The sequence below is a fragment of the Phocoena sinus genome, chromosome 2 (assembly GCF_008692025.1).
Source record: "Phocoena sinus isolate mPhoSin1 chromosome 2, mPhoSin1.pri, whole genome shotgun sequence".
Lineage (NCBI taxonomy): Eukaryota > Metazoa > Chordata > Mammalia > Artiodactyla > Phocoenidae > Phocoena > Phocoena sinus.
The window spans coordinates 13,743,775-13,761,325 of NC_045764.1; the positions used below are offsets into that span (position 1 = coordinate 13,743,775).

General features: G+C 38.2%; 1 protein-coding gene across 11 annotated transcripts in view; it reads right to left on the reverse strand.

Moving 5' to 3' along the window:
* The window catches only part of MLLT10 (MLLT10 histone lysine methyltransferase DOT1L cofactor), a 248,761-nt gene that overhangs the window by 99,150 nt on the left and 132,060 nt on the right, over positions 1-17,551 (reverse strand). For all 11 annotated transcript variants that reach the window (XR_004348430.1, XR_004348429.1, XM_032622514.1 and 8 more), the window contains one exon: positions 8,408-8,503. Coding sequence is in view for 9 of the 11 variants with exons in the window: in XM_032622514.1 (XP_032478405.1) it covers positions 8,408-8,503 (96 nt within the window). In the remaining 2 variants the exon portion in view is untranslated. The remainder of the gene's footprint in view (positions 1-8,407; positions 8,504-17,551) is intronic.

A 17,551-nucleotide genomic window follows, 5' to 3' on the forward strand; every position in this document is an offset into this window, starting at 1 on the left:
TAATAAATGCTGGAGAGGGCGTGGAGAAAAGGAAACCCTCCTACACTGTCAGTGGGAATGTAACATGGTGCAACCACTACCGAAAACAGTATGGAGATTCCTTAAAAAACTAAAAACAGAGCTACCATATGATCCAGCAATCCCACTTCGGGGCACATATCTGGAGAAAAACTTGGTTTGAAAGTATACATGCACACCAATGTTCACTGCAGCACTGTTTACAATAGCCAAGACATGGAAACAACCTAAATGTGCACTGGCAGATGAATGGATAAAGAAGATGTTGGGTACACACACACACACACACGTTCACAGGTTAGAAGACTCAATGTTATTGAGGGATCAATTATCCCCCAAAACAATTTGAAGATTCATTACAGTTCAAGTCAAAATACCAGTAGTTTTATTTCTATAAATTGACAATTCTAAAATTCATATAAAAATGCAGAGAACCTGGAACAGATCAAACAACTGAAAGAGAACAAAGTTGGAAGTGGACCCTATCTGACCTCAAGGGTCATTATAAAGCCACAGTAATCAAGATTGTGTGGTATGGAACAGAACAGAGTCCAGAAATAGACCGATACATATATGGTTAACTGTTTTTATACAAATGGGAGTAAAGGTAATTCAGTGGAGAAAGGGCAGTCTGTTCCACAAATGGCTCAGGAAAAACTGAATATCAGTATTCAAATAAGTGGATTTTGATGTGTAACTCACATCATATGCAAAAATTAACTCAAAAAGGATCATCGACCTAAATGTAAAACATAAAAATATAAAACTTCTAAAAGAAAACATATAACATATCTGATAAAGGACTTGTATCGGAACATATAATGTCTCACAAAACTCAGTAATAAGAAAACAAACCAATAAAAAGGAAAAAATAAATAAATGGCAACTATTCACATGAAAAGATGTTTAACATAATTTAGGCCATTAAGGAAATGCAAATCAAAACCACAATGAGAAACTGATACGTACCTAACTAGAATGGCTGAAATTAAAACAACTGATTATACCAAGTGTTGCAGAGAACGTAGAGGAACAAGAACTCTCGTACGCTGATGGTAGAATTGTTAAATGGTATAACCACTTTGGAAGACAGTTTGACACTGTCTTAAATAATTAAGGACATACCTACCATGTGACCCAGCTATTCTGCTCCTTGGCGTTTATGCAAGAAAAATTAAAGTGCATGCCCATACAAATATTGTACAATGTTCCTAGCAGCTTTATCTTTAATAGCCCAAAACTGGAAACAACCTGAATGTCCATCCATTGTTAAATGGATTAACAAATTATGGTAAGCCCATACAACAGAATACTAGTCAGGAATAAAAGGGAATGAACTCTTCATACACACAATATGGATGAGTCTCAAAATAATTATGCTGAGTGAAAGAAGTCAGATAAAGAAGTGTACATACTATATGTTTCCATTTTTTAAATTCTAGAAAATTCAAACTAATTTACAGTGACAGAAAACACAATAGTTGCCAGGGCAAGGGTAGTCGTGTGAAGGCAAGAAGGGCATTACACTAAATCACAAGGAAACTTTTGCTAATCATTTAGCAAATCAATTCACAAATTTATGGAATTTTCCACTTCAAATATGTGCAATTTATTGTATGTCAATTTTACCTCAAGAAAGCTAACAAAAGGTCCAATGTATTTGATACAATAAAATTTTGAATACTTTTATTATCGTAAGATTATTGTGTATGTGTGTGTATTTCCTTAAAAATTAAGTCTCCAAAAAAATTTGTTTAAGGATGATTAGCATTCAAGGGTGTTGTGTTGCTGAATAACACAAGAAAAGACCAGAGATTGACATATACTAAAAACATAGTGGATAAATCTACACCTGGATTTCTTAGTAAGTTAAAACTTCTACAGATTTCTTTAAAAGTTAATTTTTAAAGAAGCATATTAGAAGTTTTTAAACATTAAGAAATCAATTAACCTACTTTACAGAAAAGTGTTTGTTCTACTATCAAAAAATCTTAGCAAAACAGTATAAACTTTAACAGTTTTATTTAAAAGTTATACTTACTGAAAGGCCAAGAGATACAAGAAAACAGAACTTAACTATGGCTTTCCCTCATTCAAATATTTTTTTCAGAAAAATAACACTGACACCAAACAAATCGGCACAAGGTAAAGAGCTAAGACTTTCTTCTCTTATCCTTCCTTGGCAATATACCCTTCTACTAACACTATGGAAAGAAGGAAACAGATCTGAAGTGCTCAGAAAGACCAAACTGAGGAAATCAGGGGAAGCGACCACACTGTCCTACAAACACAAGGTGAGCCTCCTTTTCTGCTTTCTCAACTTGATGTATTATATTAAAGGATTCCCTTAATTCAAGGGTCTGCAGAATCTAATCCCATCTGTTCCATCTAATCCCCTTATACCTAAAAACCTAAACCTCCCAATGACAGAAACAACAAGCTATGTTTTCCAGGAAGAACACTTACATATACAATCTTAATGATTAATATGAAAATCCTACTCTGTTCCTAGTGACTTTTATATATCTATGCATCACCAGTAGTACACTACCATGGTTATCAAGGATTTATGTGAAAATATTATATTGATAAATTAAAGTTGCAGTATTTAAAGGATTACAGTGACATCACATTGACATCGAGGCATTTACTTGCTGATAATTTCTAGCCTGAAAAATGTTTAGAGTCAAAAAAGGGTTAAAAATTATACATACAGTACAATTAAAAATTTTAAGACCAGCAGAGTCGATTCTAAGTTAATAAAGAAATAAACAAAATGGAATTTTGCCTTAAGGTGTAAGAAATGCAAGGTTCAAAAATGTACAATCAAAACTGGCTATAGGGCTTCCCTGGTGGCGCAGTGGTTGAGAGTCCCCCTGCCGATGCAGGGGACACGGGTTCGTGCCCCGGTCTGGGAAGATCCCACATGCCGTGGAGCGGCTGGGTCCGTGAGCCATGGCCGCTGAGCCTGTGCGTCCGGAGCCTGTGCTCTGCAATGGGAGAGGCCGCAGCAGTGAGAGGCCCGCGTACGGAAAAAAAAAAAAAAAAAAAAAAAAAGGCTCAAGGCCAGCCTGGGACTTTGCCACTCACTAACAGAAAGCCCAGAATCCAGTTTAATCCTCACCTCCGTCTTTCCCACTCAGCCATGAACATTTTGTCCACACACCCCCGCTGCTCCCTCTTCAACAGCTGAAACCCTTCCACTGTTCTCTCTGGAACTCAGAATGATCAGGAAAAGCTGCTATATTAAAACTCAACCTTGGGACTGCCGTGGTGGTCCAGTGGTTAAGACTCCACACTCCCAATGCTGGGGGCCCAGGTTCGATCCCTGGTCAGAGAACTAGATTCCCACATGCCGCAACTAAGACATGGCACAGCCAAATAAATAAATAAATATTAAAAAATAAATAAGCTCAACCTTTTCTCAGAATATTCCCTGCAGATTCTTGCTCTAAGAAAATCAGGGGTCACTCTGAACACCCTGTTTACCTCACAGCTACTTCAAGTAATGGATACTCTACTCCAGCTACTCTACTCTGGTTTCACTGGCTATGCAGGTGGGCTGGGTTCTCTTGCTCTTCAATGCTGATTCTAAACCCCTCTCTCTCTCTAAAGCCCTCCAGGTATAAAACTTCAAAACATCAGACCTTATCACTCACTAGGTCTCACTGTTACAGTTATTATCAATCCCTTAGAGCAGAATTTGGAAAAGTACAAGCTTAGTTGTATCTTGGGTCTTATTTGAGGCACACAGGATCTTTGTTGCCGAGTGTGGAATCTTCATTGAAGTGTGTGAGATCTTTAGTTGCAGCATGCAGGATGCAGTTCCCTGACCAGGGGTCAAAGCCAGGGCCCCTGCATTGGCAGCATGGAGTCTTAACCACTGGACCACCAGGGAAATCCCAGGCTTTTTTTGTTGCTGTTGAATTGTATGAGCTGTTCAAATATTTTGGAAATTAAGCCCTTGTTGGTCGCATCATTTGCAAATATTTTCTCCAAGTCCGTAGGTTGTCTTTTTGTTTTGTTTATGGTCTCCTTTGCTGTGCAAAAGCTTATAAGTTTATTTAGGTCCCATTTGTTTATTTTTGCTTTTATTTCTATCTATCATCTATCGATTTATTTCAGAGAATGTTTTGCCTGTGTCCTCTTCTAGGAGTTTTATGGTGTCCTGTCTTATATTTAAGTCTTTAAGCATTTTGAGTTTACTTTTGTGTATGGTGTAAGGGTGTGTTCTAACTTCACTGACTGACATACAGCTGTCCAACTTTCCCAACACACTTGCTGAAGGGACTGTCTTTTACCATTGTATATTCTTGCATCGTTTGTCGAAGGCTGCCCATAGGTGTGTGGGTTTATTTCTGGGCTCTTTATTCTGTTCCACTGACCTGTCTGTTTTTGTATCAATACCATACTGTTTTGATTACTGTAGCTTTGTCTGAAGTCTGTGAGAGTCATAACTCCTGCCTTGTCCTTTTTCCTCAGGATTGTTTTGGCAATTCTGGGTCTTTTATAAAGTTTCCATATAAATTTTATGATTATTTGTTCTACTTCTGTGAAAAATGTCATGGGTAATTTGATAGGGATCACATTAAATCTATAGATAGCTTTGGGTAGTACGGCCATTTTAACAATATTAATTCTTCCAATCCAAGAGCAGGGGATATCTTTCCATTACTTTGAATCATCTTCAGTTTCCTTTATTAAGGTTTTGTAGTTCTCAGCATATAAGTCTTTTACCTCCTTGGTGAGGTTCACTCCTAAGTTTCTTTTTTTTTTTTTTTTGAAGCAATTTTAAAAGGGATTGTTTGTTTGCATTCCTGTTCTGTTATTTCACTGTTACTGTAAAGGCATGCAACTGATTCCTGTATGTTAATCTTGTATACTGTTACCTTGCTGAATTCGTACATCAGTTTTTGTGTGGAGTCTTCAGGGTTTTCTACATATAGCATCATATCATTTGTGTATATGACAACTTTACCTCTTCCCTACCCGTTTGAATACCTTTATTTCTTTTTCTTGTCTGATTGTTGTGGCTAAAACTTCCAATACTATGCTGAAGAGAAGTGGTGAGAGTGGGCATCCTTGTCTTGTTTGGGGCAGGAATGCTTTCAGCTTTTCAACGCTGAGTATTACATTCGCTGTGGGTCTGTTGTAAATAGCTTTTATTATGTTGAGATATGTTCCCTCTAGAACTACTTTTGCAAGATACTCATCGCTAATTATTAGAGAAATGCAAATCAAAACTACAATGAGGTACCACTTCACACCAGTCAGAGGAGCCACCATTAAAAAGTCTACAAACAACAAATGCTGGAGAGGGTGTGGAGAAAAGGGAACACTCTTATACTGTTGGTGGGAATGTAAATTGGTGCAGCCACTATGGAAAACAGTATGGAGGTTCCTCAAAAACTAGAGTTGCCATATGATCCAGCAATCCTACCCCTGGGCATATACCCAGACAAAACTATAATTCGAAAAGCTACATGCACCGTTATGTTCATAGCAGCACTATTTACAATAGCCAAGACGTGGAAGCAACCTAAATGTCCATCAACAGACAAATGGATAAAAAAACGTGGTATATACTGGGTTGGCCAAAAAGTTTGTTCCGGTTTTTCCATAAGATTTTACAAGAAAACCCAAACGAACTTTTTGGACAACCCTAAACACAAACACACACACACACACACACAGGAATATTGCCCAGCCATTAAAAAGAATGAAATAATGCCATTTGCAGCAGCATGGATGGACCTAGAGATTATCATACTAAGCGAAATAAGTCAGAAAGAGAAAGACAAATATCAGATGATATCACTTATATGTGGAATCTAAAATATGACACAAATGAACATATCTATGAAACAGAAAGAGACTCACAGACATAGAGAACAGACTTGTGGTTGCCATGGGGCAGGGATGTGGAGGAGGAAAGAACTGGAAGTTTGGAGATTAGTAGATGCAACCCATTATATATAGGATGGATAAATAACAAGGTCCTACTGTACAGCACAAGGAACTATATTCAGTATCCTGTGATAAGCCATAATGGAAAAGAATATGAAAAAAATATGTATATATGTATGGCTGTGTCACTCTGCTATACAGAAAAAATTAACACAACACTGTAAATCAACTATACTTCAATTTTTTTTTTTTTTTTTTTGCGATACACAGGCCTCTCACTGTTGTGGCCTCTCCCGTTGTGGAGCACAGGCTCCGGACGCGCAGGCTCAGCGGCCATGGCTCACGGGCCCAGCCGCTCCGCGGCATGTGGGATCTTCCCAGACCAGGGCACGAACCCACATCCCCTGCATCGGCAGGCGGACTCTCAACCACTGCGCCACCAGGGAAGCCCCAACTATACTTCAATTTTAAAAAGTTTTAAAAAGAACAAATACCATACCCAAAACTGAATTCCTCTTCTTCCCCTAAACCTACCACACCCACAGTCTTTCACATCTTTGTCAACAGCAGTTCCATTCCTTCTAGTTATGTAGGCTAACATCTTTGGAATCATCTTTGGATCCTCTTTCTCTTACACTTTTTATCTATAAGAAAGTTATGTGGGTTCTACTTTTGAATGTATTCATAACCTGATCACCTTTCACTACCCTCCAGTGTCACCACCATCCCTTTCTGGATTATTGCAATAACCTCCTAATGGCCTCCCTCCTTTCATTCTTGACTCTCTATAGTCCATTTACAACAAAGCAGCCACAGGTTCTTACAAAACTTAAGTAACACCATGTTACATCTCAGATCAGAACTCTTTAACGGAGGGGTCCCCAATCCCCGGGCTGGTACCAGTCCGTGGCCTGTTAGGAACCGGGCTGCACAGCAGGAGGTGAGTGGCAGATGAGCAAGCGATGCTTCATCTATATTTACAGCCGCTTTCCACTGCTCATATTACTGCCTGAGCTCCGCCTCCTGTGATCAGCAGCGGCATTAGATTCTCCTAGGAGCGCAAACCCTACGGTGAACTGCACACGCGAGGGATCTAGCTTGCGTGCTCCTTATGAGAATCTAATGCCTGATGATCTGAGGGGGAGATGAGGCGGTGATGCTAGCACTGGGGAGCGGCTGCAAATACAGATTATCATTATCAGAGACGTTTCACTGCAGAGACCATAATAAATCAATCGCTTGCAGACTCCTATCAAAACCCTATCAGTTAGTGGCAAGTGAAAACTAGCTCAGGGCTCGCACTGATTCTGCATTATGGTGAGTTGTATAATTACTTCACTATATATTACAATGTAATAATAACAGTAATAAAGTGCACAATAAACTTAATGTGCTTCAATCATGCTGAAACCATCACCCCACCACCCCCCATCTGTGGAAAAATTATCTTCCACAAGACCAGTCGCTGGGGCTTCCCTGGTGGCGCAGTGGTTGAGAATCTGCCTGCCAATGCAGGGGACACGGGTTGGTGCCCTGGTCTGGGAAGATCCCACATGCCGCGGAGCAACCAGGCCCGTGAGCCACAACTACTGAGCCTGCGCGTCTGGAGCCTGTGCTCCGCGACAAGAGAGGCCACGACAGTGAGAGGCCCGCACACCTCAATGAAGAGTGGCCCCCACTTGCCGCAACTAGAGAAAGCCCTCTCACAGAAATGAAGACCCTACACAGCCAAAAATAAAAATATAAATAAATAACTTAATTAAAAAAAAAACAACAACAGTCCCTGGTGCCAAAAAGGTTGGGGATCGCTGCTCTAACGGCTATCTTTACACTCAGACTAAAAACTACGTCCTTCCACTGGCTTATACAGCCCTATGTGATTGGCCTCCCATCCTGGCCTCTTCTACTGCACCCCTCCCACCTCCCTTTCTTACTCTGTCCCAGCTGCCCAACACCATCCCCACTTGTTTTCCTGTTAGCCACATGATTATAATCTTAATAATATTTAACATTTACTAAGTAATACTTACTATGAACCAGACATTGTTCTAACTGCTTCATATGCATTACCTCATTCAATTCCAACAATTATCTCCCCCACTTTAACGAATGATGAAATTGAGTTATAAAGAGGTTAATTAACCTAAGAGCTTGGTCTGTAAGTGGTGAAGCCAAAATTCAAAAGCACAGGTGGACAAAGCCCACTGCACAGCCCAAAGTTTACATCTCAATGATGCCCCCCACTTGTTATCCTCACTTAACATTCTTCAGAAATAAGCACAGAATAAACAGAAGATAGAATAAAGGACTAAGAATAGAAAACCTAAAGCACTTGATGTAGGGTTAGAGAGGTGGAAATGCTTAGAAGGAACCAGGACACTTCCTCAAGTATTTTCAAAATTCAGCACATAACTAGTCAAACGGTAAAAGTCAGCACATAACTAGTTATTATGTAGAACAAAATATGACACTTAAAACTTACTTTTTCTGTAGTAACAGTCAAGGAAGGAACCAATGCAGGTGATGGTTCTGGTTGCTTCTTGTGTTTTTGTTTGTGTTTGTCCTTTTCTTTATATTTCTAAAAGTGAATAGAAGTAAAATCCAATTTAAATTTAAATCATAACCCACATATACATAATAAAGATGAGATTTCTATATAATTGTGTTTAAGTAATTTACAATGTTAACAAATATTTGTCAAAAATAATCACTTCTAACCATGATATTATTTTATATATAAACAATACTAGTAATATACTTATGGCATTACTATATATATTATTATATATTAAAATATATAATAATACTAGTATAACTTATTTTAAGGCGACTTCAGTTCCCTTATCCTTGACCAACATAGAACAATATATAAACAACTAAAGTCTACAATTATTTGCTACTTTTATATCTGACAAACTTTTTCTTCTGTTAAAAACACCAAATACTGTTGCGTACATTTCATAAATAGCGCTTTAAAATTTACATAGAACTTTGACATGCACTATCACATCATAATGATGTTGGATTCTCCATCACCATGCATTAAATTCTATGGCCCACAAACTACAAAACAGAGCATAGAAACTCAGGCCAAAAATTCTTTCTGAGGTTTACTCCGAAAATAGATGAATTAGTTATCTCTGCTAAAACTGATGAATTGAAATATAACAAAGGAATTCAATTAATAAGAAATTAATTACATATTAGGAGCCCAACCTTATTTAACACCAAAAACTTTTAACGAAGTCATTCTCAGATGTTTGAATCAGTAGGTAAGAGTCAGTATTGGGTGTGAAGTTTACTACTATTTAGTTAATTCAACTTATTTGCAATAGTTCATAAATTTAAACATTCGGAGAACTTAATCTATTCAAGGCATGAAAGAATAATATCACTGGCTCTGCCCTAAAAGAGATTACACACCAGCAAAACAAAAAGCATAAAAATTAAGGATAGATGTTTTACTGTCATACCCAAGAGTACTGCCACTCTTTGCTTTTAACTCCTGATTTAATAAGTACATTAGATACCTCTTGACTGCAATGTTAATACTTTAGTAAAAGAAAATGTAAAATAACACAATAATAGTTTTTATTCAGATTTTTTTAGGAAACTTTCTTACTATGAAGATATTTTAACTGTGACAGATCATAAGGACTCATGCCTCCAATTCTTTGTAATAGGATGTCATGTACAAGTTCTGGAGCCAAGAAGGGCCTTGAGAAGTCTTCTACGTCTTTCACCTCTGCCCCCTTAGATCCCAGTCATCATGTAAAGAGTCTGAATAAGAACAAGATAAACAATCTCTACAATCTTGGAAAGCACACGAGAGTAAAAAGTAAAGTATGCATGTGTAAATCTATGAAAATGTGAATGTATGGAAGTCATCATGAAATAACACAGAACTTTGGTCCTTTGTAATATGCCAAGAAATACATCCTGAGATGAGGATTGCAAATGCTCAGTGGAAGAGGCTATCAATAGATTATATTCATAATATTGGCCGGTAAGATATGAATCAACACAGTCTAATGACTTTCACACTAAAAAGATAGGCTGATTTTAACAGAACAATAGAACAAAAGGAAATTCCAGGAAAATATTCAATTAATATAAATATTTAGCATATGACAAAGATGGGATTCCAAATCAGCAAGGAAAGACTGAAATTATTTAATAATGGTACTACAATAACTGGTTAATAATTTAGGGGAAAGTATCTTATACAAAGTAAGACAAAATCCAAATGGATTACTTTAAATAGTTAAATAAAAATTAAAATAATCTAAGAGGTTTAAGAAAATTTTTTTTTAAACTTTAAAGAAAGACTTTTTCTAAGAGCAAAAAACTCACTAAAAAATCAGAAATGGATACCGTATGCTAACTCACATATATGGAATCTAAAAAAATGGTACTGATGAACCTAGTGGTGGGGCAGAAATAAAGACACAGACATAGAGAACGGACTTGAGGACGCAGCAGGGGAAGGGGGAGCTGGGACGAAGTGCAAGTGTAGCGTTGACATATATACACTACCAAATGTAAAATAACTAGCTAGTGGGAAGCTGCTGCATAGCACAGGGAGGTCAGCTCAGCGCTCTGTGACCACCTAGAGGGGTGGGATACAGAGGGTGGGAGGGAGGCTCAAGAGGGAGGGGATATGGGGATATATGCATACATACAGCTGATTCACTTTGTTGTACAGCAGAAACTAACACAACATTGTAAAGCAGCTATACTCCAATAAGATTAAAAAGAAAATCAGAAATGGAAAAGGCAGTTTTAGCTATTCAAATTCAAAATACTTCTACGTCAATTTAAAAACCATTAAAAAGCTAAAAACAAACTGAGAAGTGAGTTAATATGTTCCGTATTTCAGTGCTGTTTAAATTTTTTATAAATCAGTAAGAAAAAATATATATGCCATAAAACAATGTACAGAGGGCAATTTATAAAAGAAACAGAGTCACTAAACAACAATAACAAAGAATGTGCAACCCAACTACTAGAGAACTTAATGGTAATATTTTTCTATTACCTAGTGATCAAAATTGTTGGGTTTTTGTTTATAATAAGACCCAATGTCACCCAAGTTACAGTGAAATGAGTACCTGCATACATTACTTGAGAGAATGTAAAAATGCGAAGGACCATTTTAAAGGTAAGAGTTAGAAACCATGAATACTTTATCTGATCTAGTAATTTCACCTCTAGGAAGTGAACAAAGGATTAAATACAGTTTATTATGCTACTATTTGCAATGATAAAAAACCTGAAAACACTCTGAATGTCCAGTGACACAGATGTGGTTGAAAAAATTATTATACAACCATGTAATGAAAACTTAAAAAGCATGTTCTAAAGGAATATTTAAAGATTTGGGGAAATGGTTAATATGATATGAATTCTGCTTTAAAACTTTATGCAAGGAGCCAAAGAAATCTGAGAAAGAAGAACAAAGCTGGAGGTATCACAGACCCTGATTTCAAACTATACTGCAAAACTATGGTAATCAAAATACTATGGTACTAGCATAAAAAGAGACACACAGATCAACGGGACAGAACAGAGTCCAGAAATAAACCCATGCTTACATGGTCAGTTAATCTGTAACAAAGGAGGCCAGAATATGCAATGAGGAAAAGACAGCCTGTTCAATAAATGATGTTGTGAAAACTGGACAGCTACATACAAAAGAGTCAACTAGACTACTTTCTTACACCATATACAAAAATAAACTCAAAATGACTTAAAAAGAAGACCTGAAACCATAAAACCAGAAGAAAACATGGGCAGCATGCTTTTCGAAACTGGTCTTAGCAGAATCTTTCCAGATATGACTCCTGAGGCAAGTGAAGCAAAAGCAAAAATAAACAAAAGGGACATCAAATTGAGAATGAAAAGTTTTTGCACAGCGAAGGAAACCGGCAACAAAATGAAAAGGCCACCTACTGAATGGGACAAGATACTTGCAAACAACATATCTGATAAGGGATTAATATCCAAAATACACAAAGAACTCATACAAATCAACATCCAAAAACCAACAACCCAATTAACAAATAAGCAGAGGGGGCTTTCCCTGGTGGCGCAGTGGTTGAGAGTCCACCTGCTGATGCAGGGAACACGGGTTCATGCCCCGGTCCGGGAAGATCCCACATGCTGCGGAGCGGCTGGGCCCGTGAGCCATGGCCGCTGAGCCTGCGCGTCCGGAGCCTGTGCTCCGCAACGGGAGAGGCCACAACAGTGAGAGGCCCGCGTACCGCAAAATAAAACAAAATAAATAAGCAGAGGACCTGAATAGACATTTTTCCAAAAAAGACATACAGATGGCCAACAGACACATGAGAAGATGCTCAATATCACTAATCAGCAGGGAAATGCAAATCAGAACCATGATGAGATACCACGTCACACCTGTCACAATGGCTATCATCAAAAAGACAACAAATAATAAGTGTTGGCAAGGATGCAGAGAAAAGAGAACCCTTGTGAACTGTCGGTGGGATTGGAAATTAGTGCAGCCACTATGGAAAACAATGTGACGATTCCTCAAAAAATTAAAAATAGAACTGCCATATGATCCAGCAACTTCATTTCTGGGTATTTACCCAAAGAAAACAAAAACACTAATTCAAAAAGACATATGCACAATGTTCACTGCAGCATTATTTGCAATAGCCAAGGTATGGAAGCAATCTAAGTGGCCATCAGTAGATAAATGGATAAAGAAGACAGTGTGTGTGTGTCACATTACTCAGCCATTAAAAAAATAAAATTTTGCCATTTTACATGAATGGATTTAGACAGTATTACACTAAGTTAAATAAGTCAGACTAAGAAAGACAAGTACCATATGACCTTACTTTTATGTGGAATCTAAAAAACAAAACAAACAAACCGAACGAAAACAGACTCAGATGCAGAGAACAAACTGAGCGGGGTGGGGGAGAAAACTTCCAGCTATAAAATAAGTGAGCAAAGGGGCTATAATACACACCATAAAGAATATGGTCAATAACATTGTTAAGAAATTTGTACAGGGACAGATAGTTACTAGACTTATTATGGCGATCATTTCATAATGTATGTAAATTATCAAATCACTACATAGTACACCTAAAACTAATATAATACTTTACATCAACTATATTACTTCCTAAAAAATAAATTTAATAAATGAATAAAATTGTATGCTAAAAGAGTACCAACCAGAAGGAAATAAACAAATACTGAATATTTTTATGTAAAACCATAGGTAAGGACAACCAGTGTCACTCCTAAATATATTAGTGTGTATAATTAACAATAAAAATAATCTGAATTGTAGCAATTTGTAATTTACAAATATATATATTATCTCATTTAATCCTTAAAACAGCCCTGTAAGGATCTATTTTTACAGATCACAAAGGAATGGCTTAAACAAGCACAAAATAGACTTCAACCTACACCTCCCAAGAAAGTTGACTGAAACCTTTAAAAATATATATATATTTTTTAATTTAAATAAAAATATAGGTAAGTTACCCATGATGACGAATTATAAAATGGAAATTTGGACTTCCCTGGTGGCGCAGTGGTTAAGAATCCACCTGCCAACGCAGGGGACACGGGTTCAATCCCTTGTCTGGGAAGATCGCACATGCTGTGGAGCAACTAAGCCCATGCGCCACAACTACTGAGCCCACACGCCACAACTACTGAAGCCCGCGCACCTAGAGCCCGTGTTCCGCAACAAGAGAAGCCACCACAATGAGAAGCCCATGCACCGCAACAAAGAGTAGCCCCTGCTCGCCACAACTAGAGAAAGCCCACATGCAGCAACGAAGACCCAACACAGCCAAAAAACAAAAAAAAAAGGAAATTTGAAAGAGTAGGGGTAAGAAGAAAAGATATAAAAGAAGGGAGAGAAAACATTTCCATTTTAAAGTAGCTTTAGCTCCAGAATGAACTACTTTCCATGTAGAAGTTAGGGACAATACAGGAGTTTTTAACCTAAGTTTAGAGCAAGATAAACAACTAAGAGACATCCAATGTTTCCAGTGTTCAAACTGGAATGGGTAAAGAAATTAACTGTTAAAGGAAAACTAAAGTACAATACAGTAGAGATAACACCTGAAGTAAGTTCATGTCTTCAGACACAGAGAAATCAGATATCTCAGAGTTTGAAAAGTACACGTGCAATCACTGAACAACTGGTAGAAATATTGGGGGTAAATTAGAAAGTGAATTCTAAAAGGAATGCAATATTGGGCTTGAGGTTATTACTTCCCCAGAAAAATTCTAAATTATCAACAAAGATTTGCTCATATGTAGGAAAGAATTTCATCATCACTAAGTGCAAAGAAGAGTTCATCAGGAAGCCCAATATTAGAAATTAAATGTCTAGTAAGGAGAGTGTGTCTAGATTTAATAACTCCTAACGCTTAAAAAATGGTGATTTGAAATCACATCAAATTTTTCCAATGTTAACGGTTCAAAATCTAACAAACAAAAACCAGTGAAAACAACAAACCAAACAGCAACCAAAACTGGGGGATTGGCAGAGGCAGATAATAATGCATTAAACAAAAACTGGCAAGCAAGCAGTGAAATAGAAGACTTCAGAAATAGAGGAGAAAATGCCCTGGACTGAACTATAGAATTCAGCTATTAATAATCCTGCTTCCAAAATTAGTTAAAATTCTGAGAATATCACAAAAACCCCTCATTCTGCAGAGAAGCAATCTTTTCTTTTTGTTTTCCTGCCTACTTAATTTGTTCTCTGCCTAAAGAGTAGTGCAAGCTTCAGGGCAGAAACAGGAAAAACTAGAGGAAGGGAGAGTACTTACTCTTTGGAAGTAAAGGATCTAGGCTAGGAGTGAATTATATAAAATCAGAGGGTATTCTTAACTGTATGAGATACCCCCACACAGTTAAGAGATTAAAATCTAGTATAAGACATTCAATCAAAAATTAGAAAAGAAAGCTGAGCCTGAGGTTTTACCAGAAACTGTATACTGCCCCAGCTGAGTTTTTACACTGCATCCTTGCCATTCCCGCTGGCGTCAGAAAAAGGCAAAATACTTAGCCCTCAAACCCTAGTCTCAAAAATGGTGAGAAGAGATTCAAGAAATTACCTAAACTATAGTGGAGCAAATATCTACAAAGAGCCTCACAAAAATGAGCAAGAGGGAAAAAAGTTGCATGGCAAAGAAATCACAGCCAAAAAAGAAACAATATAAAGAGCACAACGTGCATAAGAGAACCAAAAATCTTACCCTACAAATAAATATAACTCAGCATAAAGATATTTCTCAGAATTCTCTGGCGGCGCAGTGGTTAAGAATCCGTCTGCCAATGCAGGGGTCATGGGTTCGAGCCCTGGTCCGGGAAGATCCCACATGCCGCAGAGCACCTAAGCCCGTGTGCCACAACTACTGAGCCTACGCTCTAGAGCTCACAAGCCGCAACTACTGAAGCCCGCGCGCCTAGAGCCCATGCTCCACAACGAGAAGGCACCGCAATGAGAAGCCCATGCACTGCAACGAAGAGTAGCCCCCGCTCACCCCAACTAGAGGAAGCCCGCGTGCAGCAACAAAGACCCAACACAGCCATAAATAAATAAATACAATTTTTTTTAAAAAATGCAACTTGAAGATGTTTCTCAAAACTGCTTCACGCTAAATAAAACTTCGAACAAAGCACAAAAATGAGATAATGAAACAAAAAAAGGTCAAAGAAAAGGGATTATACAACCAAAGTAATTAAAAAACTAAAACAGAATTAGTAAATAAAATAGAATCAGCAAGGAAAATTAATATACATTCTTGAGAAAAAAAATACTGCTTAAAAAGGGGCATGAAACAATCCTAGTAATGCAAGTGAAAAATCAGCAGATATTAAAGTGGTTATGTCCAAAAGGGAGGGGATATCTGTATGTGGATGGCTGATTCATTTTGTTGTGTAGTGGAGGCTAACACAACATTGTAAAGCAGCCATACTCCAATAAAAATTTTTTAAAAAAAGAAAGTGGTTAGAAGGAATTCTCTGAGGGTCCAATGGTTAGGACTGGGCACTTTCACTGCTGTGGCCCGGGTTCGATCCCTGGTCAAGGAACTAAGATCCCACAAGCCACGCAGCGTGGCCAAGAAAAAAAGGGGGGTGGGGGATTAGAGAGGAACTAAGAGCTACATAAAACAAGATAATCAAACGTAAGTATAACCTGTGTCCCTAAAGTAGAAAATCCAATGAATGGAGAACAGAAGATGTATTCAAACATAAAAGCCCACAAAACTGTAAAAACACATTCTGAAAAATTCAGTTACAGAATGTTCAATGGCAAGACTTACTGTAGTTAAACTCAGTAGACTGCAAGGGAGTCAGGGGGGTGGGACTGTCCCTGGTCCTCCCCACAGCAATACTCTCCAGGTCCACTGCTTGAATTCTTAAAAGGAAAGAAAGTGTGACCTAATGATATTATATATAGCCAAGATACAATTCAAAAATTAGGACAATAAGGAAATACTTTTCATTATGAACAAACTCAGAATACAGGTCTGCAGAACTTATTCTTGAAAAAAGATACTGAACAATAAAGTTCTGCCAATTTAAGACATGATATAAAGAACTCACTGGAGAAGCTGTGGTGAAAGGACTGGTAGTGACCATCCTACAAATTTAAATTAAATACAGAACAAATGGGACTTCTCTGGTGGTCCAGTGGGTAAGACTCCATGCTCCCAATGCAGGGGCCCGGGTTCCATCCCTGGTTGGGGAACTAGATTCCACACACATGCACAACTAAGAGTTTGCATGCCACAACTAAGAGTCTGTATGCCACAACTAAGAGCCCACATGCCACAACTAAAAAACAAAGATCCCATGCGCCACAACTAAGAAGTCCATGTGCTACAACTAAGACCCGTCAGAGCGAGACTTCCCTGGTGGTCCAGCGGTTAAGAATCCATCTTGCAGGGGCTTCCCTGGTGGCACAGTGGTTGAGAGTCCACCTGCCGATACAGGGGACACGGGTTCGTGCCCTAGACCGGGAAGATCCCACATGCTGCGGAGCAGCTGGGCCCATGAGCCATGGCCGCTGAGCCTGCGTGTCCGGAGCCTGTGCTCCGCAACGGGAGAGGCCACAACAGTGAGAGGCCCGCGTACCGCAAAATAAATAAATAAATAAATAAATAAATAAAATAAAAATAACATTAAAAAAGAATCCATCTTGCAAAGTGGGGTACACCAGTTCAATCCCTGGTCGGGGAACTAAGATCCCACATGCCATGGGGCAACTAAGCCCGCACACTGCAAATACTGAGCCCGCATGCCACAACTAATGACGCTGCGCGCCGCAACTAAGACCCAATGCAGGAAAGAAAAAAAAAAAGAAGACCCGCCACAGCCAAATAAATAAATAAATATTTTTTTAAAATACAGAACAAATCCCTAAAACAACTCTGAGGATTGTGTTTACAGAAGAGAATGTCCCAGACCTGAAAAGTATAACATAAAGATCTTTGAAAAACAAACAAACTGGAGGGCACAGGAAATGAGAAGAGTATGGGGATGCTGTTAGCCTTTCAAGGCAGGAGCTCAATATAGATTTTGAAGCATGTAGTTAAAACAAAATAGTTTGCCA